Consider the following 27,887-nt stretch of genomic DNA (forward strand, 5'->3'; position numbering starts at 1 on the left):
GGGTTTTTAAGAGTACCTAGCAGAACTTTCAGTAGTGTGGCTGGAATTAGAAACGTCTCCAGACTGAGAGAGAAGCTGACAGAAAGGGGTTACCGTTCCCTTGTCAAAGCCAGTAAAGCCTAGAGACAGAGTCGAATATTGGATCAAAGGATTTTCTTTCTGTATTTGCCTTCTGGAGGGAAATGTGGGCTTGAGTCCCTGGAGCTACACACCTAATTTCTCGCCATTTTTCAAGGAGCTCGTTTTATATGATGCTTTCATGGGGTACAGTGTGCTTTCATTTGTTATTTCATTATCATCAAGACAGTTCTCTGAGACATAGCATTCATTCCTGTGTTGGGAGAGAAATGAGGTTTAGAGATGTTACTTGTGGGAAGTTAAGCAGCTGGCTGAGCTAGAGTAGCCTAGCTGTTAATTCCAGATTCTTTGGTGTTTTAAAATTAGTTATTTCCTTCCTGGAAACTCATGTAACTCGAACTGCAGAAAGCGAAAGATGTGTGCTGAGGCAGGCTTTTTTCAGTTTTCTTTATCATCTGCAGACTTCCTCTCCCCACCCAACTTATCAAGTACAATGTGAACCACACCCTACGTTTTGCAAGTTTTTAAACTTAGCTCTGAACTACCTACAATATATGAAGCAGTGGAAAGTAGAACGAAGGCTCAAATACACGGGTTTGGGGAACTGCACCTAATAGCAGTGATTGCAGAAAGCTGAGCAGATAAGCTTCCTTTATGGTCTCTGGTCACTTTCAGAACATGTTCTAGGATTCAAAGACTCTTCTTTTTAACTAGAATTTATCTTGTATTTAAAGTTCAGATTATGATAAATGCCCTGTCTCCACCTCTTTTAAATGCACAAGGTTTTAAGGGCTACAGTACTGGAATCTGAACCCTAGGGCTTCTGGCTGGGAAAGAGGGTCATGATGTACATTTTTTGAGTGCCTGTCACAGGCCAAGCATTCTAAGGGCTTTGCATATATTACCTCATTTAATTTGGTAACTTTCCCCCCCAGATTTGTTTGAACCCGTTAGTGTGTACTTTTTTATTGGTACTTCACCTTGGCATAAAATATTGCTTAATAAATATTATTTGTTATTTTGATTAAGTCCTTAATGGCAGAAACTGTTATGAACTTTGTCATCCCTTTGTATGTCCAGGACTACTTAGTATCTTGCCTTGTGAGAAAAAAGTGCTTGATATATTTGTGACTAAAATCAATAAATAATACATCATATGCAGTCTGAGTTTTTTTCTTCACTTGGCAGCAAGCTAATAAATAAATTTCCAGTGCAGATTATATGAGCTTCAGCCTTTCCTGTAGTGTCACCTTCACTTATTTATTTTTAAATTGCTGACACAGATGCATCTGTAATAAATATTTGGTTTTTGTGATCAAACACAGTCCCATTGACAAGGCAACTTGAAGTTAAAATTGAAATATAAACAGCTTAACACCAGAAATCAGACAAAATTATGTCTTTTTGCAATGGCAGTTTTGAAATTCTTTTTATACAGTGTAACAAGAAAGGCATCACTTCATTATTTTACAATTTTAAGTTTAGTGTATATATATTTTATTGAAATGGCTATTCTCTAAGCATCCAGATCATTCCATCTGTATCTTCTACAAATACCTTTTCTTCTACCATCTATTTTATCCTTTTTTGTTTTTTATTAAAGAATCAAATGTATTTTACTTGCAAGGTTAATGGAATATGGTTTGACACAAGTAATGGTTCAAACTTTATTTTAACCCCAGAGCCTGTCATATCTGAACCCAAAAGCCTGACTGAAAGAGAAGCAAGCACACCATCACTATTAAGACTTCAGTATCTCATCTCAGAATCTTCAATTTCTAGAATTTCTGATTTCAGGTAATAATTTGTGGCATTTCTGTAGATCTCCAGTGTGAACAGATTTCCAAAATACGAATATTCAACTAGTATTTTAGTCTTCTAATAACTAACCTGTTTAAACCTTTTCATGCAAAGGGGACTGACTCCTGCCTGTGGAGGCATAGGCAGGAAACCTTAGGTTCAAAGGTAATAAATAATGATAAGAGCAAATTGCTAGTGATGGCACTGCCGCAGCTGCCACAGAATACTCAGTTTGGCTCAGATACTCTTGGAATGAGAATTCTCTGAATTACACAGCAGAATTGATATGTTGCCTGGACACCACACAACTAGAAGAATAAGTTGGTGAAGTAAATAAGAAATTTATATCTTACAAGGAGGCAGTGTTAGTATAAGAAGCATTCCAAATATGCTAACCCTCTTAAACTAATGGCAGACATTCTTTGCTTCCTCAGTGTCTCATTTCCCAACTTTTTTTTGGCGGAGCTGTGCTGCTTGTGGGCTCTTAGTTCCCTGACCAGGGATTGAATCAGCACCCTTGGCAGTGAAAGCATAGAGCCCTAACCACTAGACTGCAGGCAATTGCCCCCAACTTTTTTTTTAGAGGAAGACAAAACTCAAAATGAAACTTTTAGTCAAGGGTAAAACCTGCTTCTTAAAGGACTTTAGAAATGCGTTTATAGTATGTGATAATTAGAGGTAAAAATGAAAACAAAAACGGGACAAAATCCTAGGTCAACTTTTCCCCTTTAAGCACCTGATTCCCATTTTAGAAACAGGGCTTTCGGCGGGACTTTCCTGGTGGTCCAGTGGTTAAGACTCCTTGCTCACAGTGCAGGGGGTACAGATTTGATCCCTGGTTGGGGAACTTAGATTCCCAAAACAAACAGGGATTTCATCACCACATTTAGCACTACTTTTCCTTTCTCATAGCCTGCTGCCTTTTTAACAATGTTTAATTAATTACTTTTGGCTGCCCCACTCACCTATCAGGACTGTAGTTCCCTGACCAGTGACTGAAACTGCACCCTTAGCAGTGAAAGCAGAGTCCTAACCACTGCCCTGCCAGGGACTTCTTGGCCTTTTAATAATAATAAACATTTTGTTCTACCAATGGTGACCTGTTGACATTTGCTTTAGAGTTTGAAGGGCTATTTCAGGTTTGGCATTCTTGCTAAACAATGAATTGTAGGATGAATTTGACTAGCAGAGTAGTCAAAACTATTAAAAAAGCAAGTTATTGTATGGGAGGCTGCTTTCTTTTTATTTCGCAGACCCCACCTTTCTTCTCCCGTGAGTCAGCTCTTGTGAGAGCTATCCTGGTGAATCATTTCCGCAAATCTTTCCAAAATGCTGACAATATTTAACAGGCACTAACCCAGATCCCCCCGCCACCCACTAGTTATCCTCACCATCTCTTGCCTAAATGTTCATTTCCTTTCCTTCCAGCCTAGAGCTAGGCTTCCTTACAGGCTAAACTGAGAAAGTACTGAATTTCTGTCTGTCTCAGCCTCTCAGGAGGGAATGTTATGATGTCCATGCAGTGCCACCAGAAAATGTTGGCAATCCCTGATCTGTTTGATTATTTAAGGCCTAGAATCAATACAAGTCCCATGTTCACATCCTCCTGAAAGGAAAGAAGTGGAGGAAACTCCTAAGTTTGGTGCAATACTGAACTTCTGATATCACTCCTTGACATACTAAGAGAAAACTGATGTAATCTCCCTTTCTGGTCTAGTCAGTCTTGAAATTCTGACTTCATATGTTCACAGAAAGAAGAGACTGTAATGGTTTGTTGGATGATCTTCCAGCATCCTGAAAAGACCTTTTCTCTCAAAGATTTCCATCTAAGGAGACTGTTAAATGTTAAAACACCTATTTTCTTGCTCCACAGATACCCAGCAGAAAATCCTTAGAGACATCCACTTTGAGGGAAAATCCACAATTATTCCAGCATATATTTCTGATATTTGTCAGTGGCCCTCTGAACATCAAAATGGAAAGTTATTCACAGTCCCTCATTACACGTTTTGAACTCCTTTTTTATTTCTTTTATGGTTCAATATAAGTAGGAAGATTGATAGTGGATTATTGGTATTCAACCAATAAGTCGTGGAAAAGTTCAATCATTCTCCATCTCCCACTATTTCAACTCCTCTTGAAATACCCAAATTTTGTGGTAAATGAAGTCAAGTCAGGATAGAAGAGATGTGTTTCCTTTTTTGGAGTTTCTCATGGTGCAAATAGGTGTAATATAAGGCTGTAGGTTCTGCTTGACTCTGAATAGTCATAATAATCCAGTAGGTTTGCAGAAATGCATAGAAAATTTATGAACAACACCTCGTTTCTTGACAATGGTGAGTCAACGTGATACAAAACTGCAAGTGAGAAGTTCTAAGTGTGTTCATTTCCCCTTTCCCCAACTCTTTCACCATGGCTCCCGGTCCCCAAACACCCAGATTTGGGCCCCCATTTCCCACCCACTCTGGTCTAAAGGCACAGTGAGGTGCCTTTTTGGAGATGATCAGCGTACATCCTTTTCCTCGTTTGGTGTCATGTAAGAAAAGTGTTCATTTGAATCTGTTCCGTGCAGTGGTTGCTGCTACTTAAATGACCCCTTGTTGGGCTCGAGGAGGGTCGTGTGGCTGGTGATTGAGAGTTGATGACCAGAAGAGCCCTGACGCCTGGGAAAAGCTGGCGAGTCAAGTCCACTCGAACTCAAACAGTTTGGAAGGCTCTGCTCTGGCTGGGGATCGTGCTGGGGGTGTTTTCTGCTTTGGTCAGGGTAGCATGGGGGGCTTTCTTTGGTTCAGAACTTCTGGCCTCGGGCCCCACCGGGCCGTAGGTGTGGGCGGCCAGCCCCTGCCGCCGCGCCGCCTCGGCGCATGGGGTCCGCTGGCTGCGGGAGCCGCTGTTGGCGGTGGAGCGCGTGGAGGAGGAGCCGGAGCGAGAGCTTCGCGAGCCCGAGGAAGAGGAGCTGGGCTTCACCAGGCGGGCCTTCGGGGCTTCCGCATCTTCTCTGAAGGGGAAAAACACCGAAGATAGATTTTAGGATCACAGGTTTGTGAAAGCTTCCGCTCTGGCTGAGGCTTTCGGAGGCTGCCCCATCCATCAACTCCTCAAGCTGGAAACCTGGAGTTAGCACTTAAGGAAATACGGACTCCCCCTGCGTCCTGAGCCCTCTCGTGGGCGCAGGCGGATGTGCATCCCCAAGGTCAACCCTGTGACTGGGGCGCGGGGTGGGGGAGACCAGGCACGCCCCACCGGGTGTTCACATAGCACTCCCCTCGACTTGGAGTCGGTCTGTGGAAACTCTTTAAAGGCCCATGGATGAGCTAGGCCCGTTCTTTACTGTATAGCTTTTATAAGTGGAAGGTAATCAGAAGTAGTGTAAAGTTTATCTATTAAGTCTCTGTTGCAGATAGTTTCACAAGACAGTCAAGGTCAACTGTCCTTCTTCCCCTGGGCTGCAAGTCCTTACCTACCGGAATAATCCTTGTAACAGATTCAAGGTTATGAGGAAATGGGACAGTTTGGTTGGCTGGGCATTATGGAGCTGGCCCTAGAAAGGTAGCCTAGGTGAGGAAGGGGATTCTGTGGGAAGTTTACCGAATTTCATTTGGTCTCTCTTCTTCCTCATATCTCTTTTTGTCTTTCCTTCGGATCAACAGCCACACCAAGAGGAAAATCAGCAGGGCTCCGGCCACCATACCTGTCACTGCTCCTGCAATCATGCCCACGCTCTGTACATCTGTTTTCTCAGAAACAAAGCAAAACCAAACATAAGCTATGCATAGACTTAAAATACATAAAGCTCTGGATGAGTATTTCCAGATCTTCATATATGTCTCCCTGAGTTCCCCATTTACCCTCTCTGGGTGTGTATGACTGTCCCTCCTGATATCGATGGGGAGCAGGAGAGCCACCCTAAAATATGCCTTGTTGACATTAGGATTATTTGGGGCTGATTAGGTTTTTAAATATTTGTTGTTTATTTGGCGGTGCCGGATCCCAGTTGCAGCATGCAGAATCTATTAAATAGTTCCCTCACCAGGGATAGAACCTGTGCCCTCTGCATTGGGAGCACAGAGTCTTAGCCACTGGGCCTCCAGGGAAGTCCCTAAGCTGATTATTTTTGAGCAACAGCAGACACCAGAGAAGCTCTGAAAACAGTAGAAGTTATCCTCTGTAAGGGAAATTTGCATTTATAAAGGAAACCTCCATTTGGTTCCCTCCTGGATAAAATAAATTTCTTTAGGGGGCCGTAAAATTCACACATACTTGTAAATTTAGAGTGAGCTGCAACTGTTGAATAGTCCTTGGCAACTACTGAATTTATTTCAGTGATAACCATGTCCTTCTGGAGATGAAGCTTTTGACCATACTCTTACCTGCGATTAAAAATGTTTTACACTGAACCACAGTGCGCGGGCAAAACCACAGCAACACTTTGGGTACTTACACTGTACTGTCACTCGCACCACACAGCTCTCCTTCCCAGCCTCATTGCCTGCTGTGCACTGGTAGAGCCCAGAGGAGGACATGGTGAGATTCTGCAGCAGGACACGTCCAGGGTGGTTGTAGTCTACACAAGCAGAAAGATGACCGTGATCCCCCAGTGACAGGTCTATATTTATTGCTTACTTTATTGTGTCACTGACCTAAGATCCTATGATACCGTTTGCTAAGGATGAGGTGATAGAATGGATCCAGAATGTGGGAAGAAAGGTGGTGAACATTCTTTTAAACTGCAGTGCACCCTCAAAAGTCACAAAAGATTCTGAACATTTAAGGGATACTAAACACAATAATTTTCCACAGTTTATTGTGATCCACACAGTCAAAGGCTTTGGCATAGTCAATAAAGCAGAAATAGATGTTTTTCTGGAACTCTCTTGCTTTTTCCATGATCAGCAGATGTTGGCAATTTGATCTCTGGTTCTTCTGCCTTTTCTAAATCCAGCTTGAACATCTGGAAGTTCACAGTTCACATATTGCTGAAACCTGGCTTGGAGAATTTTGAGCATTATTTTACTAGCGTGTGAGATGAGTGCAATTGTGTGGTAGTTTGAGCATTCTTTGGCATTGCCTTTCTTTGGGATTGGAATGAAAACTGACCTTTTCCAGTCCTGTGGCCACAGCTGAGTTTTCCAAATTTGCTGGCATATTGAGTGCAGCACTTTCACAGCATCATCTTTCAGGATTTGAAATAGCTCAATTGGGATTCTATCACCTCCACTAGCTTTGTTGGTAGTGTTGCTTTCTAAGGTCCACTTGACTTCACATTCCAGGATTCTGGCTCTAGGTGAATGATCACACCATCGTGATTATCTGGGTCATGAAGATCTTTTTTGTACAGTTCTTCTGTGTATTCTTGCCACCTCTTCTTAATATATTCTGCTTCTGTTAGGTCCATACCATTTCTGTCCTTTATCAAGCCCATCTTTGCATGAAGTGTTCCCTTGGTATCTCTGATTTTCTTGAAGAGGTCCCTAGTCTTTCCCATTCTGTTGTTTTCCTCTATTTCTTTGCATTGATCACTGAGGAAGGCTTATCTTATCTCTCCTTGCTAATCTTTGGAACTCTGCATTCAAATGCTTATATCTTTCCTTTTCTCCTTTGCTTTTCGCTTCTCTTCTTTTCACAGCTATTTGTAAGGCCTCCTCAGACAGCCATTTTGCTTTTTTGCATTTCTTTTCCATGAGGATAGTCTTGATCCCTGTCTCCTGTACAATGTCACGAACCTCCGTCCATAGTTCTTCAGGTACTCTGTCTATCAGATCTAGTCCCTTAAATCTATTTCTTGCTTCCACTGTATAATCATAAGGGATTTGATTTAGGTCATACCTGAATGGTCTAGTGGTTTTCTCTACTTTCTTCAATTTAAGTCTGAATTTGGCAATAAGGAGCCATAGTCAGCACCTGGTCTTGTTTTTGCTGACTGTATAGAGCTTCTCCATCTTTGGCTGCAAAGAATACACTCAATCTGATTTTGGTGTTGACCATCTGGTGATGTCCACATGTAGAGTCTTCTCTTGTGTTGTTGGAAGAGGGTGTTTGCTATGACCAGTGCATTCTCTTGGCAAAACTCTATTAGCCTTTGCCCTGCTTCATTCCATACTCCAAGGCCAAATTTGCCTGTTACTCCAGGTGTTTCTTGACTTCCTACTTTTGCATTCCAGTCCCCTATAATGAAAAGGACATCTGTTTTGGGTGTTGTAGGAAACTTCTGAAAGAGACGGGAATACCAGACCACCTGACCTGCCTCTTGAGAAACCTATATGCAGGTCAGAAAGCAACAGTTAGAACTAGACATGGAACAACAGACTGGTTCCAAATAGGAAAAGGAGTACGTCAAAGCTGTGTATTGTCACCCTGCTTATTTAACTTCTGTGCAGAGTACATCATGAGAAACGCTGGACTGGAAGAAGCACAAGCTGGAATCAAGATTGCCGGGAGAAATATCAGTAACCTCAGATATGCAGATGACACCACCCTTATGGCAGAAAGTGAAGAGGAACTAAAAAGCCTCTTGATGAAAGTGAAAGAGGAGAGTGAAAAAGTTGGCTTAAAGCTCAACATTCTTAGAAAACTAAGATCATGGCATCTGGTCCCATCACTTCATGGGAAATAGATGGGGAAACAGTGGAAACAGTGTCAGACTTTATTTTTCTGGGCTCCAAAGTCAGTGCAGATGGTAATTGCAGCCATGGAATTAAAAGATGCTTACTCCTTGGAAGGAAAGTTATGACCAACCTAGATAGCATATTCAAAAGCAGAGACATTACTTTGCCAACAAAGGTTCATCTAGTCATGGCTATGGTTTTTCCAGTGGTCATGTATGGATGTGAGAGTTGGACTGTGAAGAAAGCTGAGCGCCGAAGAATTGATGCTTTTGAACTGTGGTGTTGGAGAAGACTCTTGAGAGTCCCTTGGACTGCAAGGAGATCCAACCAGTCCATCCTAAAGGAGACAAGTCCTGGGTGTTCATTGGAAGGACTGATGCTAAAGCTCAAACTCCAATACTTTGGCCACCTGATGCGAAGAGTTGACTCATTGGAAAAGACCCCGATGCTGGGAGGGATTGGGGGCAGGAGGAGAAGGGGACGACAGAGGATGAGATGGCTGGATGGCATCACCAACTCGATGGACATGAGTTTGAGTGAACTCCAGGAGTTGGTGATGGACAGGGAGGGCTGGAGTGCGATTCATGGGGTTGCAAAGAGTCGGACAGGACTGAGTGACTGAACTGAACTGAACTGAAACACAATAATTAGAATAGATTTATAGAGTACATTTATTCTTAATCTCCTTACCACTTTTATTTTTGCCATTTAGGGAAAGAAAAGACATATTTTTCTGTTCCCAGTTAAGTGTGAAAAATAGAAACAGTGAGGTTCAGTAGTGTATTCAAGATCCTTGTGAGGTGCTCACCAAACCAGATTCAGAATTCATTGAGAGAGGACTGACTGGCCTGTTGTCTCCATGGACCAGTAAAAAAGATGACTTACCAATCTTAGATTTGGGAGGCAGACGTTCATCCTCTCCCTCCTTCTCCTGGACTCGCTGCCAGGAATACACAATGGGCTCTGTGCCAGAGGATGACTCACACTGCAAAGTCAGGTCGCTTCCTTCTGTCAGCTCTCCTTCCAATTCACACTTGGGCTTTGATGGTCTCACTGCCAAAAAAAAAATGAAGTCAAAGATCCCCTGACACCCGTGAACAATATCCTGTTGACTTGTTTTTCCTCATATGGTCAAATTTTGAGTGTGAATTTAACATTAATAGTCCTTTGTTACCTCGCCATGCTTTACATCTCACTCCCCAAAATATACCCACTTCCATCCCCTGCACACATACACACCCAATTCCAGCTGTTTCCAGTGGTGCTGATGTAATTTAGAGAGGTTGCCTCGGAAACGCCCTCATCACTTCTCAAAGAAAAAAATGTTTTGGTCTTTTTTCCTAATTCCTAGGGCCCTACTTGGACTCGGTGGGACTCACTGAGGGCCCAGGAATCTGCATTATTTTGGGGGTGGCCATGCTGCCAGGCTTGTGGGATCTTAGTTCCCTGACCAGGATTGAACATGCTCGGAGTCCAATGGAGAATTCCCAAAAACCTTTTATAATTGGAAATTTTAGAAAAGTTGAGTGTGATTTTCCTTTTTTTTTTTTTTTAATATTTATATATTTGGCTGTGCTGGGTCTTAGTTGTGGCACATAGGATTTAGTTCCCTGACCAGGGATCAAAGCCAGGCCCCTGCACTGGGAGCAAGAAGTCTTAACCACTGGACCATCAGGAAAGTGCCAGTGTGATTTGATTAACACTGAAACAGGGACAGAAGTTCAGGAACTTGGAAGCAATTAAGAAGAAGTTAGGAACTCTTGCTGTGTCATAAAACAAATAAATGGATTTGAATCAGATCTGAGAGATTTGCTTCACTAGGAGGATACTACTTAAACTTGAGAGGACATTTAACTTTTGTAACGAGCTACCTCAGTGGCTCAGCGGATAAGGAATCTGCCTGCAACACAGGAGACACAGGAGATGTAGGTTTAATTCCTGGGTCAGGAAGATCCTCTGGAGGAGGAAATGGCAGCCCACTCCAGTATTCTTGCCTAAAAAATCCCAAGGACAGAGGAGCCTGGCGGGTTACAGTGCGTGGGGTCACAAAGAATCAGGTACAACTGAATGACTAAGCATAGCACAATGAGCTACCATGGAAAATTGATTCTCTTCTATCATTATGGCTAAAATACAAAACATACACACTTTTCCCCAGGGAACTGGACCAGGTGATATCTGTACAATATGATATATTGGGGGCTTCCCTGGTGGCTCAGTGGTAAAGAATCCTCCTAACAATGCAAGAGGCATGGCTTCACCTGATCCGGGAAGATCCCACATGCCTCAGATCAACAAGCCGTGTGCCACAACTACTGAGCCTGTGCTCTAGAACCCAGGAGCGGCAAGTACTGAAGCCCTCGTGCCCTAGAGTCCGTGCTCTACAGCAAAAGAAGGCACTGCAATGAGAAGGCCGCACACCGAAACTAGAGAGTAGCCCCTATTCGCTGCAACTGTAGAAAAATCCACAGAGCAACAAAGACCCAGCACAGCCAAAAATAAACAAAGAAAATTATTTTTAAAAAGTATGAAGTATTGAAGATGTTTCGTACCACTGTGATACATTTGCCTATCCCTTGTTAATAAGATATAGGTACTTACTGGGGCACTCTGTCTTACCTAAAACTTTTAAGATGACGTAGCTCCACACATAGCGGCCTGAGTTCTTCACCTTGCAGGTGTACCGGCCCTCATCACTGGGCTTCAGAGGCTCAATCTGCAGGGAGGCATCTCCTGCCAGGAAATTGGAAGCGAAGGCCACTCGGCCCTTCTGTTCCTCAGTCAAGTTATTGTAGACGTGATGGCTGGAGTAAGTGATCACCTGTGGGACAGACAGAGGCAGATTCACGCTTTGTGGCTCTCAGCCTCCCCTCCTGCTGCGGGCAAGATGAGGAAAGGAAGTGGAGCAGAGCAGTCAAGCCCGGGGCTGAGTCCAGGAGACCTCTGCTCTAGACAAAATTAAATACACTGTGTTTGTCTAGGCCTTCCTTCTCCTGAGAATAACAGCTCCTCATAATTTGTGTAGCCTTTTAACAAGTAGTAATTGTTCCATTAAATGCTCAGAACATTTCCATTTTAGAGGTAAGGAATTTTATTTTTAAAATTTCATATGTATTTTTTTTATTGAAGTATAATTCATTTACAATATCATGTTAGTTTCAGGTAGTACAGCACAGTGATTTTATATAATACATAAATTTAATATATAGATTTATATAATATATATATTCAGTGATTTTATATATATAATTATATATATTATATATATTTTATATATAATTGTGTGTGTGTGTTCAGTCGCTTCAGTCATGTTCGACTCTGTGTGACGCTATGGACTGTAGCCCACCAGGCTCTTCTGTCCATGGGGATTCTCCAGGCAAGAGTACTGGAGTGGGTTGCCATGCCCTCCTCCAGGGGGTCTTCCCAACCCAGGGATCGAACCCAGGTCTCTTATGTCTCCTGCATCGGCAGGCAGGTTTTTTACCACTAGCACCACCTGGGAAGCCCATATTTTATATATATAAAATATATATTTATATAACTTAATAAATATATATAGTGTGGGCTTATATATATGATATACTTATATATATATAAAATCTCCTTCAGATTTCCCTGTAGGTTATTACAAAATATTCAGTATAGTTCCCTGTGCAGTAAGGGATTTTAAATTTGAATTCCAAACTCTAGTTCTCACAGTGGAGCCCAGGAAAGAAGAAAATGCACAGAATGGTCTCCAGAGTTGATTCTGAGGGACGTGGAGAGAAGGGAAGCTAGGGAGGGGAGGAGTCTTACCTTTCCCCCCCCCCCCCCCCGCATACCTTTCTTCTGCACTTTGCATTTCCTACTTCACTAAATCCCATGCATTTCCACTTGCACGTGATCTGGTCAAGGTACAGACACTCCTTGCGCTGAGTGCTTTTACATCTAGTTTATTTCTCACACAGTGTTTCCAAGCAGGCGTCATCTGTCCCCAATTCACAGGCAGGTAGCAGAACCAGGGTTTGAACGTGGCCATCTGAAGCCATCCTGTTCACTGTTCTGGTTACCATGGTTACCTTTCCTTTCCCCACCCGCATTCATCTCACTGCTCATAAACTGCTCTTCCAGAAAGTTTGGAAATGAGGGAGAAAATGTGAAACAAAAAGATGTGTTTGCCTTTATGAAAGTTCAGAGTCCAGCTGAAATTAAGAAATAGAAGTTAATGTTACAGTCCAGGTCTGATACTGAGGGAATCATTGGTGACTTTCCTTCTTTTTGACTTCACTGTGGATTAGTAAGAGTAAGCTAGGTGGGAAGAAACTGTGTCTTTTCTTTCCATAAAATACACATGTGCTTCATGTCATTGTTTTCACTGCTAGAAAGACCAAAGTTTAGATTTCCCTGACAGAAAAAAATAATCATGATTTTCCCTGAATTTTCATCTGCCTGCATCATGACCCGTACGAGGGCTTCCCTTGTAGCTCAGTCAGTAAAGAGTCTGCCTGCAATTCAGGAGACCTGGGTTGGATTCCTGGGTCAGGAAGATTTCCCCTGGAGAAGGAAATGGCAACCTACTCAAGTATTCTTGCCTAGAGAATCCCATGGACAGAGGAGCCTGGCAGGCTACAGTCCATGGGCTCACAAGAGTCGGACACGACTGAGTGAAGAAGCACACAGCATCATGACCTGTAGTTCTTGAAACTTTTCCTGGTTCTGTTATCCATCACCTCCTGGCTTGTTTTTATTGCTGGTTTTTTTTTTTTTTTTTTTTTTTAGGCCAAGCTGTGCAGCATGTGGGATCTTAGGCCTCTAACCAGGGATCAAACCCATGCCCCCTGCATTGAGAGCACGAAGTCTTAACCACTGTACCACCAGGGGAGTCCCCATCACCTCCTACTAATCACAAAAACCATGCTGATCTTGTCTTCCAAGACTGATAACTTCAGTTATCCCTTGCTGCCACTTAGCAATCATATTCCTAAACGTACTTGATTTAAACATCAGCAAACATTTATGGAATGACTGTTCCCCACCAGGTCAGGAGGAGGCTATTCAGATGAAATAAAACTCTCTTTTGATCTTCAAGTAATTTATAATCTAGTGGGATTAACAAGGAGAGAAGTGTACACATAGAAAAAGGAATGACTAACTTGAAATAGTATCAAGAGAGAATGTTCCCAGAAAAGTCGGTGGCATTTGAGTTAGGCTTTGAAAGATGAGTAGGCCAAGTAAGAGATGAGAGAGGCAGGGCAAAGATTGCCAGAGGGAGCATTCCAGACACATGGAACAGCACTTAAAAAAAAAAAAAAAGCAAGCACATGGGAGTCCCCTAGCACATTTCTGGCTTCAGCTGTTCCAAACTGTTTCACTCTAAGCCCTGAACCCTGTTGTTAATCACGTGACACTCTGCAGCTCAGGAAATGCCTTCCTGAAAAGACCAGGAGCCATCCAATCAAATGGCCATAAATTCTCTCACCATTATGTTAGAACGTTTCAGCATCATCCATTTTGCCCTTACCACATCTCTGAAAAAAAAGTGTTTTCTCCTTTCTCTGTATGTTCTTTTTCTTCACCAAATATTTACTGAGTGCCCACATCAGGTACTTTGCCAGGCTCTGGAAAACAATCATGAATAAGATATAGTTCCTACCCCGAGGGCCTCATGGTCTTTTGAGGGACAAAATGCTGGAGAATCAAATAAAAGAAAATTAAGGTAACAGATAATATGACTTAAAATGTTTTCAGTATTTGATTTTGTCCCCTCACTTCAACCAATACAACTATTGTGATAATTCTGACATCTTTCTATCGCTAACACATTTTTTAAAAATATGTATTTTTATTTATTTCTTTGGCTGTACCAGGTCTTAGCTGCAGCATGTGAACACTCAGCTGTGGCATGTGGGATCCAGTTCCCTGATCAGGGATCGAACCTGGGCCCCCTACATTGGGAGCGTGGAGGCTTAGCCACTGGACCACAGGGAAGTCCAGACACCAACACATTTTTGAGCTCCATTTTTATACTTCCAGCTGTCTGGCCACTCTAAATGTCTGTCCTCTCCAAACTACCCTACATAATAATGTATTAATAAGCTTTTTGTTGTTGTTTAGTCACTCAGTCATGTCCAACTCTTTGCAACCCCTTGGACTACAGTCTGCCAGACTCTTCTGCCTGTGGGGATTCTCTGGGCAAGAATACTGGAGTGGGTTGCCATTCTCTCCTCCAGGGGATCTTCCTGACTCAGGGATCGAACCCACGTCTCCTGCTTGGCAGGCAGATTCTTTACCGCTGAGCCCCCTGGGAAGCCCCAAATAATCCCTATTTATTCATTATTTTAAACCCCAAGGTAATGTTAAGTTTCCTTATGAAACCTTCCCTGATATGACACATCCACAGCATGTCTTGGCACCATTTTTATGGGAGGAAAAATTGTGAAAGTCAAGATGCTAGGCAGACAGTTTGCTGGACCCCTTTCTGTAATTCTGGGCATTGTCTGGGAGATCCTTCAGGCCATTCTGATTTTATTTATTTATTTAATTTAAGAATAAGTGTATTATTTATTTAGTTTTGCCTGTGCTGGGTCTTTGTTGCTATGTGGGCTCTAACTCTAGTTGTGGAGTGAGGGCTGCCCTCCAGTTGCTTCCCATTGTGAATGCCTTCTCTTGATGCAGAGCCTGGCCTCTAGGGTGCTCAGTCTTCAGTAGTTGTGGCTCTCCAGCTCTAGAGCACAGGCTCAGTAGTTGTGGCGCACGGGCCCAGTTGCTCCTCAGCATGTGGGATCTTTCCAGCCCAGGAGTCAAACCCGTATCTCCTGCACTGGCAGGTGGATTCTTTACCACTGAGCCACCAGGGAAGCCTCATACTGATTTTATGTATGTCTGTTGTCCAGTTTTGCAACGCTGCAAACTTTTATTTAATAAACACTAATTGAAACATACTCTACACTTGGCATTATTCTAGAGATGATAACAATACAAAGAAATGAGTTTTATAATTTTGGGGACCAGGACATGCCACCTCCAAATATGTCACTTTGTATATGCATAAAGATTAATTTCAGCTGAAGGCACTTGAGTTCCTGAAATCCTTTATTTGCCTAAAACAGGGCCTCCCCAAAGAATCTGAGTGTCCCTAAATCCCCTTTCCCAGGGCAACTCTAGTCTTCCCTTCTGGGAGCGCAGAGGTGGACATCTCACTCAGACGATGTCACAAACCAGCATATCTCCCATCTGTTCTTCTAAGTGTTCATTTGCTCCTCCGTAAGTGCCCTTTCTACTCCTCCCTTCCCCTACTAAATTAGGTAAACATACCAAGCCCTAGTTCTAACCACCTCTTTCAGTTACTCATCACTGGGTATGCCCAGGTGTTATTTACACAATACTATTTGTTTTTTCTTGTTAACCTGCGTTTTTTCAGTCTGACAGTGCCCCAGCCTGAACACTTAGGTGAGGAGAGGGAAAAAGATAATTTTTCCTGCCCTAGTTTTCCCCGGTGCCTCAGCAGTAAAGAATTTGCCCACAATGTGGGAGATGCCGGTTCAGTCCCTGGGTGGGGAAGATCCCTGGAGGAGGAAATGGCAACCCACTCCAGTATTCTTGCCTGGGAAACCCCATGGACAGAGGAGCCTGGCGGGCTACAGTCCTTGAGGTCGCAAAAGAGTCAATCACACCTTAGTGACTAAACAACAACAGTTTTAAAGGACAACTTTTTGTTTTTTCAAAAAAAAAAAAAAAAAGCTAAAATCATGATGCTCGTATATAAAGAGAATAAACACATATCAAAAAGTTTAACTCATTCATTCATGATGGAACCAGAAAGCTGTCACAAACAAGTTCAAAGGAGAATTGGACTAAAGAGATTTACATTCTCCTTTGGACAAAATTCATTTACATCTCTATAAACAGGAACCATCTGCATCCTATGGATGGGAAACTTGGCATCACTATCAGCATTCCACAAGGTAATTTCTATTTCTACAGAAGTTAATACATGAGGAAAATTAGACCCTAATTCATCTCCAGAAAACTTGGACTCTAAGCATAAAGCTGACGTTCAGGAGACACTTCCCTATGGTGTATTACAGGGAAGGGGCAGGTTTTCAGGCTCGGGCAGGGAGAATTCACTTCAGTATGACAATAAAGGGAATTAGATCCCCTGAAGGCTGTTTCCTGTTTCGGTGCATTCCCTGTCCGCCTACAGCTGCCTCCCTTAGGGTGTGGTCTCCAGGTTCAACGTGCTGAGTCTCTACATTAGAGAATCTGAAAGGCTACTGAGAACAGCACCGTGGGACTGTCTCCTTCTTGTTGGAATGAGGGTGGAGGGGGAATCGGGACAGCTTCATTAGGACAGCACCATCCAGCTTCTCCCTAAGGCTGAGGCGAACTCTGCAAAGACCTTTTAAAGCAAACTGGGAGAATTCCCTGGCGGTCCAGAGGTTAAGGCTCCAAGTTTCCACGGCAGAAGACATGGGCTTGATCCCTGCTTGGGGAACTAAGATCCTGCAAGCCAAGCAGCAAAGCCAAAAAAGCATAAAGCAAGTTGGCAAGCATGGCCAGGTAGAGAATATTTAGGAGAGTGAAGAGAGGGTAGGAGGAAGAAGAGTTGCATCCATGGGTAGGGCTGGGCCTGTGACAAGAGACTCAGTGAGTCACTGGTGAACTCAGGGTGGCCACAGACCTGGAGGAGGCCATGGAGCACTGGGGCAGGGAACTGCCTACAGGAGAGCTAATTCTCATTCTCACTCCAGGAGAGGCTGTCTCCCCAGCCCAACCCCACAGCTTACCCCCTAGGGAGGGGTCTCCTGAACACTGTGTTCAAGCTGAGGAACATTCTGGAAAGTATGGGAACTGCATGATTTCCATCAAAAGTCTGGTATTTACTCCCAGGCAGAGGTTTTATCTTGAATGCCTACATTCTTTTCCACAGAAGCTGCAAGCCATGGGGGAGGGGCAGAGGGCTTTAACTCTGGGAAGCTTGGGTTCAGATCTGAACTCTGAAATCCATCTTGGGCTGTTGAAAGTCTGAAAGGTTTAGAATCCAAGTTTTCTAGAGATGGAGGTCTAATTTTCTTCATGCATTAAAAGAACTATTGTAACAATCCTTACCTTATTGACCTCCCAGGCTTATAACAAGATTTAAATTTAAAAGACAGTTTTTGAGCAAGGGCACAGTTCCTTCTGACGATGATCATTTAGATTTATGGCACAAATTGGGCTTCCCTGGTGGCTCAGATGGTAAAGAATCTACCTGCAATGCAGGAGCCACAGGTTCGATCCCTGGGTCGGGAAGATCCCCTGGAGAAGGAAATGGCAACCCACTCCAGTATTCTTGCCTGGGAAACCCCATGGACAGAGGAGCCTGGCCGGCTATAGTCCATGAGGTCGCAAGAGTTGGATACAACTCAGCGACTAACCCCACCAGTGGTTAAGAATCTGCCTGCCAATGCAGGGAACATGGGTTCGATCCCCGGTCTGGGAAGATTCCACATGTCTGGGAGCAACTAAGCCTGTGTGCCACAACTACTGAGCCTGGGCTCTAGAGCCCAAGTGCTGCAACTACTGAAGATGTGCGCCTAGAGCCTGTGGTCCGCAACAAAGAAGCCACTGCACTGAGAAGCCCATGCATCACAACAAAGAGTAACCCCCAGTCACCTCAACTAGAGAAAGCCTGCGTGCAGCCATGAAGACCCAGCGTAACCAAAAGTTAAAAAAAAAAAATCTGATTGCTTATGATCCCCTGCTGCTGCTGCTGCTGCTAAGTCGCTTCAGTTGTGTCCGACTCTGTGCAATCCCATAGACGGCAGCCCACCAGGTTTCCCCATCCCTGGGGTTCTCCAGGCAATAACACTGGAGTAGGTTGCCATTTCTTTCTCCCCAAAAAAATGCATGAAAGTGAAAAGTGAAAGTGAAGTTGCTCAGTTGTGTCTGACTCTTAGTGACCCCATGGACTGCAGCCTACCAGGCTCCTCCGTCCTAATTTTGAAAAATGCTATACCAGGGACAGTGATGGAGAAAGCTGGCTGGGAAGTCAGTAGTCTTCTGTACTCAAAAGGGAGCTCCTCCACTTGCTGCGTGTCTTGGTTCAGCTAATGAACTTGGCTAATCCCTAAGGTCTTCAGCTGTCACAGAGGGACAAGCTACTTCACAGGATTTTGGGCGGAATGAGATAGTAAGCCCTCATGATCATTTTTATCAGATGGATTCTGGGTTCTAGGAAGCCCCTAAGGTTTCCAAGTTTTTCAGCCCATGCATTCTATTCATTTGTATAGGGAAACTCCCCTGGCTGAAAACCTCCACTGGTTCCCTCACCTGTGGTGTATTTCAAGCTGTGGTCCACAGCTTGACCCTCTGAATGTGGCCCCTAAGGCCAGTGCAGCCTGGACCACATCTCAGCTTTGGCCCCTGCCCTCAAATCTCTGAATAGCCTAATCCCCAAACTCGAGTCCTGTGCTCTGAACAGTGTCCTCTGATGTGTTTTTGTCTTGGATCATAAAGTTTTCTCCTTCTGAAATGCGTTTCCTTTTATTTTAATCTAAACACCACCTCTACAGGTCTCAAGATCAAGCATGAGGGTCACCTTCTGTGTATACGGGCTTTTCTGGTGTATTGCTTTTCCCTCCCTTTCCCCTAGTTCCTATCATCTATAAGTCATGTATATATCAGATCAGATCAGATCAGTCGCTCAGTCGTGTCCGACTCTTTGTGACCCCATGAATCGCAGCACGCCAGGCCTCCCTGTCCATCACCAACTCCCAGAGTTCACTCAGACTCACGTCCATCGAGTCAGTGATGCCATCCAGCCATCTCATCCTCTGTCGTCCCCTTCTCCTCCTGCCCCCAATCCCTCCCCGCATCAGAGTCTTTTCCAATGAGTCAACTCTTCGCATGAGGTGGCCAAAGTACTAGAGTTTCAGCTTTAGCATCAGTCCTTCCAAGGAAATCCCAGGGCTGATCTCCTTCAGGATGGACTGGTTGGATCTCCTTGCAGTCCAAAGGACTCTCAAGAGTCTTCTCCAACACCACAGTTCAAAAGCATCAATTCTTTGGCACTCAGCCTTCTTCACAGTCCAACTCTCACATCCATATATGACCACAGGAAAAACCATAGCCTTGACTAGACAGACCTTTGTTGGCAAAGTAATGTCTCTGCTTTTGAATATGCTATCTAGGTTGGTCATAACTTTCCTTCCAAGGAGTAAGCGTCTTTTAATTCCATGGCTGCAATTACCATCTGCACTGACTTTGGAGCCCAAAAAAATAAAGTCTGACACCGTTTCCACTGTTTCCCCATGTATTTCCCATAAAGTGATGGGACCGGATGCCATGATCTTCGTTTTCTGAATGTTGAGCTTTAAGCCAACTTTTTCACTCTCCTCTTTCATTTTCATCAAGAGGCTTTTTAGTTCCTCTTCACTTTCTGCCATAAGGGTGGTGTCATCTGCATATCTGAGGTTATTGATATTTCTCCTGGCAATCTTGATTCCAGCTTGTGTTTCTTCCAGTCCAGCGTTTCTCATGATGTACTCTGCATATAAGTTAAATAAACAGGGTGACAATATACAGCCTTGACATACTCCTTTTCCTATTTGGAACCATTCTGTTGTTCCATGTCCAGTTCTAACTGTTGCTTCCTGACCTGCATACAAATTTCTCAAGAGGCAGGTCAGGTGGTCTGATATTCCCATCTCTTTCAGAATTTTCCACAGTTTATTGTGATCCACACAGTCAAAGGCTTTGGCATAGTCAATAAAGCAGAAATAGATGTTTTTCTGGAACTCTCTTGCTTTTTCCATGATCAGCGGATGTTGGCAATTTGATCTCTGGTTCCTCTGCCTTTTCTAAAACCAGCTTGAACATCAGGAAGTTCATGGTTCACATATTGCTGAAGCCTGGCTTGGAGAATTTTGAGCATTATTTAACTAGCATGTGAGATGAGTGCAATTGTGCAGTAGTTTGAGCATTCTTTGGCATTGCCTTTCTTTGGGATTGGAATGAAAACTGACCTTTTCCAGTCTTGTGGCCACTGCTGAGTTTTCCAACTTTGCTGGCATACTGAGTGCAGCACTTTCACAGCATCATCTTTCAGGATTTGGAATAGCTCAACTGGAATTCTATCACCTCCACTAGCTTTGTTCGTAGTGATGCTTTCTAAGGCCCACTTGACTTCACATTCCAGGATGTCTGGCTCTAGGACAGTGATCACACCATCGTGATTATCTGGGTCATTACATATATATATGACATATAGGCTTCCCCAGTGGCTCAGCAGTAAAGAATCCACCTGCAATGCAGGAGCCACAGGAGACTCAGGTTCAATCCCTGGGTCAGGAAGATCCCCTGGAGGAGAGTATGGCAACCCACTCCAGTGTTCTTGCCTGGAGAATCTCATGGACTGAGGACCCTGGCAGGCTACAGTCCATAGGGTCACAAAGAGTCGGACATGAATGAAGCGACTGAGCACAAATATATATTTGATCACAAACTGCAGCATATGGGATCTTCCACAACCGGGGCTTGAATCCATGCCCCCTGCAGTGGGAGCATTGATTCTTAACCACTGGACTACTGGGGAAGTTCCTGTCCTAATATTAAATGAAGAAAAAAGAGATAACTACAGGTAAATATTTAACATCTTTGGAAAGCAGAGTGTATACAACTTCAAAATAACCTTAATATAATTAAATGACCCTTATTTAATACGAGAATTTCAAAACACTTTTGACAGGGTTGGGGTTCAGCTACAGCCTTGCAATTTGGCTTTTTTCTCCCCCCAGACATACCTTGAATATTAGATGCTTGAGTGCCTCTGTTTTATTTTGTTTTTAATTCTAAGGAACGTAATGCTGAGACTAAGCCAAGGGTCAATGGGAGTGTGATGGGGGAACAGTGAATATAAATCTAATTCTTCTGCAAACAGATTAAATATATGAATTGCAGCTGTTGTGGGACTGTGTCTCATGACATTCCTGGTGTCCTGCTCCGGATGTGTTTTTAGGGAGACGAGGCAGGACAATTTGTTAGGACTCAGATGGAACAGATGGATCAGCTCAACCTTCTGGCAGTTGCTCTGCTGCGCCAGGTCCTACGTAGCAGTTGTGAAATTGCCCTGAAGGAGATGGATGTAAGTCCCTCTCTCTGTATTTTAGATCAAGATTTTTCTTGCTCAAAGCCAAAGAGAAAGGGGAAAGGGTAAAAGAGTGGCCAAGATAGTTGGCATGGAAAATTGAGCATCTCTGTCCTAATTATTCCATCTGAAAAATACAGGAGAAAAGTGTGTGTTGTGAGTTCCTGACTCTTCTGAGCACTCTTACTTTGGAAATTCAACCAAGTTTCCATCCTAGAACCAGGAGGAATGTTCCAGAATCCTAGTGACCCTACTGTCTAGGCTGAAATTCAAATATTCCTGAGGCTGCCTGCTGCTGCTGCTGCTGCTGCTGCTAAGTTGCTTCAGTCGTGTCCGACTCTGTGCAACCCCATAGACGGCAGCCCACCAGGCTCCCCCGTCCCTGGGATTCTCCAGGCAAGAACACTGGAGTGGGTTGCCATTTCCTTCTCCAATGCGTGAAAGTGAAAAGTGAAAGTGAAGTCGCTCAGTCGTGTCCGACTCTTAGTGACCCCATGGACTGCAGCCCACCAGGCTCCTCCATCCATGGGATTCTCCAGGCAAGAGTACTGGAGTGGGGTGCCATTGCCTTCTCCCACCCCTAAATGTTTCCTGCATATCTGAGGGTCCTAGACAAGAGGGATGCAACATTTCTGCTCAGATTAAAGAGCAAGGCTGACCTTGGGATCTAGGTCATTGGCTAGCCTATTTTAAGCACCTCATCCAGGTCTTCTCTGGCAGTTCAGTGGTTAGGACCTCGAGCTTCCACTGCAGGGGGCACGGGTTTGATCTCTCGTTGGGGAACTAAGATCCCATAAGCTGAGAGGCATGATGGAAAGAAAAGAAAAACAAGCAACACGTCTGTTCCAACCCTTCCTGTATTTTCTTTCTCAGTTCCCCTCACTCTCACTCCCAATACCCTGGCAATTAACCAGCTCAGGAAGCTTCACCCATTGCTTGGCATCCCAGCCACCCACGACTGTACTTTAAACCCTTATTGTATAGCTGGAAACTATTCAACGAATCTTGATTCTTTTACTTGCTAAATTGCTTCAGTCGTGTCTGACTCTGCGACCCCATAGACGGCAGCCCACCAGGCTCCCCCGTCCCTGGGATTCTCCAGGCAAGAACACTGGAGTGGGTTGCCATTTCCTTCTCCATTCTTTTACTTGAGTCCTCTTTAAATCAGTGTGCCTCACAGAGTGCCAGAGTGCTTGCTCTAAGATGCAAAGATGCCCTTTTCACTCTGAAAATCCTTCAAGCACACCATGACGTTATAAGAAGAATTCTCAGCTCCCTGGTATGATAGACAAGACCTTTCAGTTTCTGGTCCTGCAACCCCACAAGCTGAAACTTGCATTCTGTTTGGATCAGCCACTTAGAAGTTCCCAGAATGGGCCCACCTGTGTCTTTGCTCTTGTGATTTCCTGAGGGCAGTGCCTTCTATAAACATGCAAATCAACTGTGCCTTCTTACCAGAAGCACACCTCGACCCCTCCCCAAGGACTCTCAGTCAGCGGCTCCTCCTCTGCTTTCCTCTAGAACATTCTGCTTATCTCAGTCTTGATATGTATCTCTTCAAGTAGCTCCTTTATGAGAGAGTGTGTGTGTACACTGGAAATCCAATATTTATTAAATTTAACTAAATCAGTTTTATAAAATATTGATTTATTTACGTGGCTGCTTCAGGTTCTTAGTTTCAGCATGCAGCATTTCTTTAGTCGTGGCACTGGGGATCTTTAGTTGCAGCATGCGGGATCTAGTTCCCTGACTAGGAATGGAACCCGGGACCCCTGCCTTGGGAGGGCAGAGTCTTAGCCACTGGACCAACAGGGAAGTCCCAACTAAATTGATTTTTAATCTTTCAGAACTTCCGATAGTGCCAAGCTTTTTCCAGCATCAGGGTCTTTGCATAATTAATCTGCTGGAATAATTTTTCTCCCCATGTTTTCCTTATTTCCAATATAGCAGCACTAATTGTCTAATTTCTAATTATTTATGAAGACAACACAGCTAGTGCTTAATAGTTTAGCTACCAATATCAGAGTGCTCAATTTCAAAAATGGGTGACTTTGGGACTTCCCTGGTGGTCCAGTGGCTAAGACTCTGAGCTCCCAGTGTAGGGGGCCCAGGTTCGATCCCTGGTCAGGGACCTAGATCCCACATGCTACAACTAAGACCCAGAGTGGCCAAATAAATAAATAAAACTTTAAAAAAATGGGTGACTTTAAGCAATTTTCTCACTTTGTGTATGTACATGCCTCAGTTCCTTATCTGTAAAATGGTACCAATAACCCCGGTTATGAGCAGTAAGTTAAATGAGACAATATGTGCTAAACAGATTTGTGCCTGGCCTGCAGCTGGTATTTATTGTTCTGTACTTAAATTTTTTTAAAAAAATTATTAAATGTCATTTTATTTAAGCTCCTAGAAGGCAGAGATTCTGATTTTTTCTTCAGTGCTATACCCCAGCGCCTACCATGGAATACAGTAAGTGCAAAATAAATTCATGCCATCTGGACTTCCCTGGTGGTTCAGTGGTTAAGATTACAGGCTCCCAGTGCAGGAAGCATGGGTTCAACCCAATGGTGGAGGAACTAAGATCCCTCATGCCACATGGCTCGGCCGGGGGGGGGGGGGTAAAAAAAAAAATCGTGCCTTCTGAATGAGTGAATAAACAGCAATCCTTTCTTTAGAGCATTCACTGAAGATAAGTAGGGAACTGTGCCTGCTTATTAGGGTGAGGACAGAAGCTGTACCAGTGACCTTCTTTATTTTATTTAGTTTTTGGCTGCACCCCATTGCACCTTAGTTCCTGGACCCGGGATTGAACCCGAAGCCCCTGCATTGGAAGGGGGAGTCTTAACCATTGGACCACCAGGCAAGTCCCTCAGAAGCCTTTTTAAATCAATCCTTATATCCACCTGGCTATAAAACCAAGTAACTTTTTTTTCCTTTAGTTTAAATGAAACCACTTGGGTGAAAGTTAGACAAAGAATGTCATTCTTGGATTTTATTAGAGGAACATGGGCACTTATTCATTCAGAACTGAGAGTATCAGGTCTAGGACTGATTATGAAACTGTTGGAATAAACATGCTCAGGTTAAGGTGACCTTGCTCTGGAGAGAACAGACTGAGTCTTGGGATGGTGCACTAGGAGAAGAGAATGACAAGCAGTATCAAAATAACAAGGTGATGTAGGCAGCTCTGTAAGCAAGTTCAATTCCAACTGTGATTTTGAATTTTATTTTCAGTGAAAACCTTAGCTTCCCTCTGCATAAACCACCTTATAAAATTAGTAGCATAGACATCGGAGAGGAAAGGACAACTTTATCCTTTTTAGTAGGGAAAGAAGTAAAGTTCTGAAAAAGAAGGAAAGTCTAAAATCAGCTTCCGTAGGATGTAGTTTGTTTTTTTAACCACGAAACTTTCAACAAAGAGTTTTAAAAATAAGTCAATAGAGGGGAAGGGTGGAGAGAGGAATAGTTAGCGGGTTTGGGATGGGCATGTACACCTTGTTAAATTTAATATAGTTAACCAACAAGACCTACTGTATAGCACAGGCAAATCTGCTCAATAGTCTGAAACAGCGTAATTGGGAAAAGAATTTGAAAAAGAATAGATACATGTGTATGGATAACTGAATCACTTCATTGTACACCTGAATCTAACACATTATTGTTAATCAACTGTACTCCAATATAATATAAAAGTTTAAGAATCTATAAATAAATAAAACACTTGTGTAAAAAAATACAACAAAATAAAAGCCAGCCTATGATGTTGGGGGAAAAAAAAAGTCAATGCGTAAAGGCTGTTAATTCAATTTCTGGACTGGGAAGATCCCTTGGAGTAAGAAATGGCAACCCACTTCATGGACAGAGGATTCTGGTGGGCTTCAGTCCAATGGGGTCACAAAGAGTTAGATACAACTGAGCATGCACAAACATGCCCAAAGGCTACTGAAGAACAGTTATGCCAGAAAACCTAGGCTGAGCCAAGGTGCAGTGGTCGAGTGCAGCCAAGGCAGAAAGGATGGTAACAGAAGATTACCTACTCCTCATTCTCTAATGAATGTCATGCCAGGAGGTCATCAGGAGCAGAGTGTGACAAATCTGTTTATGCTGCCAGTTCAGTTCAGTCGCTCAGTTGTGTCTGACTCTTTGCAACCCCATGGACTGCAGCATGCCAGGACTCCCTGTGCATCACCAGCTCCCGGAGCTTACTCAAACTCATGTGCATTGAGTCAGTGATGCTATCCAACCATCTCATCCTCTGTCATCGCCTTCTCCTGCCCTCACTCTTTCCCAGCATCAGAGTCTTTTCAGAAAAGTCAGTTCTTCACATCAGGTGACCAAAGTATTGGAGTTTCAGCTTCAGCATCAGTCCTTCCAATGAATATTTAGGACTGATTTCCTTTAGGATGGACTGGTTGGATCTCCTTGCTGTCCAAGGGACTCTTAAGAGTCTTCCAGGTGTGGTTCTGGCCCACTAGACTATGCGATCCGGAGAAGGCAATGGCACCCCACTCCAGTACTCTTGCCTGGAAAATCCCACGGATGGAGGAGCCTGGTAGGCTGCAGTCCATGGGGTTGCTAAGAGTCGGACACGACTGAGCGACTTCACTTTCACTTTTCACGTTCATGCAATGGAGAAGGAAATGGCAGCCCACTCCAGTGTTCTTGCCTGGAGAATCCCAGGGATGGGGGAGCCTGATGGGCTGCCATCTATGGGGTCGAACAGAGTCGGACACGACTGAAGTGACTTAGCAGCAGCACCAGCAGACTATGCAATCAAGCTACTGCATCCTTGTCCCTCTCATAGGAAAGACGCCACTAGTGTAGATACTCTTCTTGGGCAAATGATAGATTCTTGTAGTTCTTGCTCACCCCCAAACAGAATTAGGGTTAGGGTTAGGTTTATACTGCTAGAAGCTTATAAAAACCAACGGGCCATCCTGGTGACCCTTCCAAACCTCAGCACTGCAGACCCAGGGCCAGCTCCTTATTTCCCAACTGTAGAATCAGTATCAGTTCTTTTGCTCATCCAATTATACGTTTTAACCGTTTCCATTCACCTCCTCTTTGTTTCTCTGTATTCTATGTTGTTTATCACTTTGCACAATCGTAGAGTTCAGAAGTCATGACCATGCAAAGTTTAAGCACCAGCAGGTGGTGATGGTTTCAGAGGAGGAAGAGGAGCAGACTTCTCAGGACAGGTATGGTTCTGGCCCACTAGGCTAGGCGATCAAGCTACTGCATCCTTGCCCCCTCATAGGAAAGATGCTACTAGTGTAGATTCCCTCTTTGGAAAAATGATAGATTCTTGTAGCTGTTGCTTGCCCCCAAACAGAATCTCTTATCCCCACAACCCAGTACCCTTTCTTGTTATAGTATTGTATCTAGAGTTTTCCAACTGTAAACCAGATCAAAAAGCAATTCTAGAACTTTCTTACACAGTGAGGAAAATGCAGGCCTAAGGCAAGGTCGGGGGAGGACAAGGGAAAAGGAGGCAGGACTCCAGTCAGACACACACTCACCACTTTTTGGTTCCCTTCACGATCGGTGAGCAGCCATTCGATATCCAGGGTGTCTTTTTCTGGGAGCCCCAGCTGATGGTGACAGGGCAGAGTGACCTTCTCCTCTGCCACTTTCTTGATCTCAGTGTGAGTCCCCAAGGTTCCAACGTAGTAGGAGACTGGAAGAGGAAAACCTCCAATGAGTTGTGCAGAAACCGGACGACAGGGTGCAGGAAACAAATACTACAACTAATCATTACTGGACGTTTCTGTGGGCAAGAAGCACGTCAAGGTGTTGGAGGAACCCTGGTCCAGAAGTACTGGAAGTCCCTGGTCTCACACTGGCTCCTCCATTAACTGAATTCATCATATCTTCCATACCCCCCCAAATTACACTCCTGGTAATGCCCACCTTTCCTACCCGCCAGGGTTTTTAGAAACAATGAAATCACTCAAGTTAAAAACAGCTTTGTTTTTTGACCTTTCTCTCCCCTGCTAACAAAGACTTCTGAAAGAACGGAAACTAGCAAGAAGGACAGGGCTAGCCTCCTCCCAGCACAGGCTCCAGATACGGTTCACTCCTCAGAGCCTTGAAGTCTGGCCGCCCTCACAAAACTCTCAGGGAGTGCAGCCGTTCCTCCAGGAGCAAGCGGGCTCTTGGGCAGCCCCTGCTCCCTTAAGGGACACACAGTCTCCTACTCCCCCAGCTTCCATCTTCATTCTCCATAGTTTCATATCATATGGCTGCAAAATAGGAAGCAGCACTTTCTACCCAAAGCAAAATCCAAGTGACCACATTGG

The 27,887-nt window shown here is 43.9% G+C and overlaps 1 protein-coding gene across 1 annotated transcript in view; it reads right to left on the reverse strand.

Annotated features, from left to right (window-relative positions):
- Positions 1 to 3,878: 3,878 nt before the first annotated feature.
- Positions 3,879 to 27,887, reverse strand: part of CLMP (CXADR like membrane protein) — a 103,147-nt gene continuing 79,138 nt past the window's right edge. Inside the window, exons 2-7 of the mRNA XM_061440637.1 lie at positions 27,108 to 27,265; positions 11,103 to 11,304; positions 9,369 to 9,536; positions 6,320 to 6,442; positions 5,467 to 5,608; positions 3,879 to 4,876 (exon numbers count right to left, since the gene is read on the reverse strand). Coding sequence (XP_061296621.1) covers positions 4,576 to 4,876; positions 5,467 to 5,608; positions 6,320 to 6,442; positions 9,369 to 9,536; positions 11,103 to 11,304; positions 27,108 to 27,265 — 1,094 coding nt within the window. The 3' untranslated portion in view covers positions 3,879 to 4,575. The remainder of the gene's footprint in view (positions 4,877 to 5,466; positions 5,609 to 6,319; positions 6,443 to 9,368; positions 9,537 to 11,102; positions 11,305 to 27,107; positions 27,266 to 27,887) is intronic.

This window comes from Bos javanicus, chromosome 15, assembly GCF_032452875.1.
Source record: "Bos javanicus breed banteng chromosome 15, ARS-OSU_banteng_1.0, whole genome shotgun sequence".
Lineage (NCBI taxonomy): Eukaryota > Metazoa > Chordata > Mammalia > Artiodactyla > Bovidae > Bos > Bos javanicus.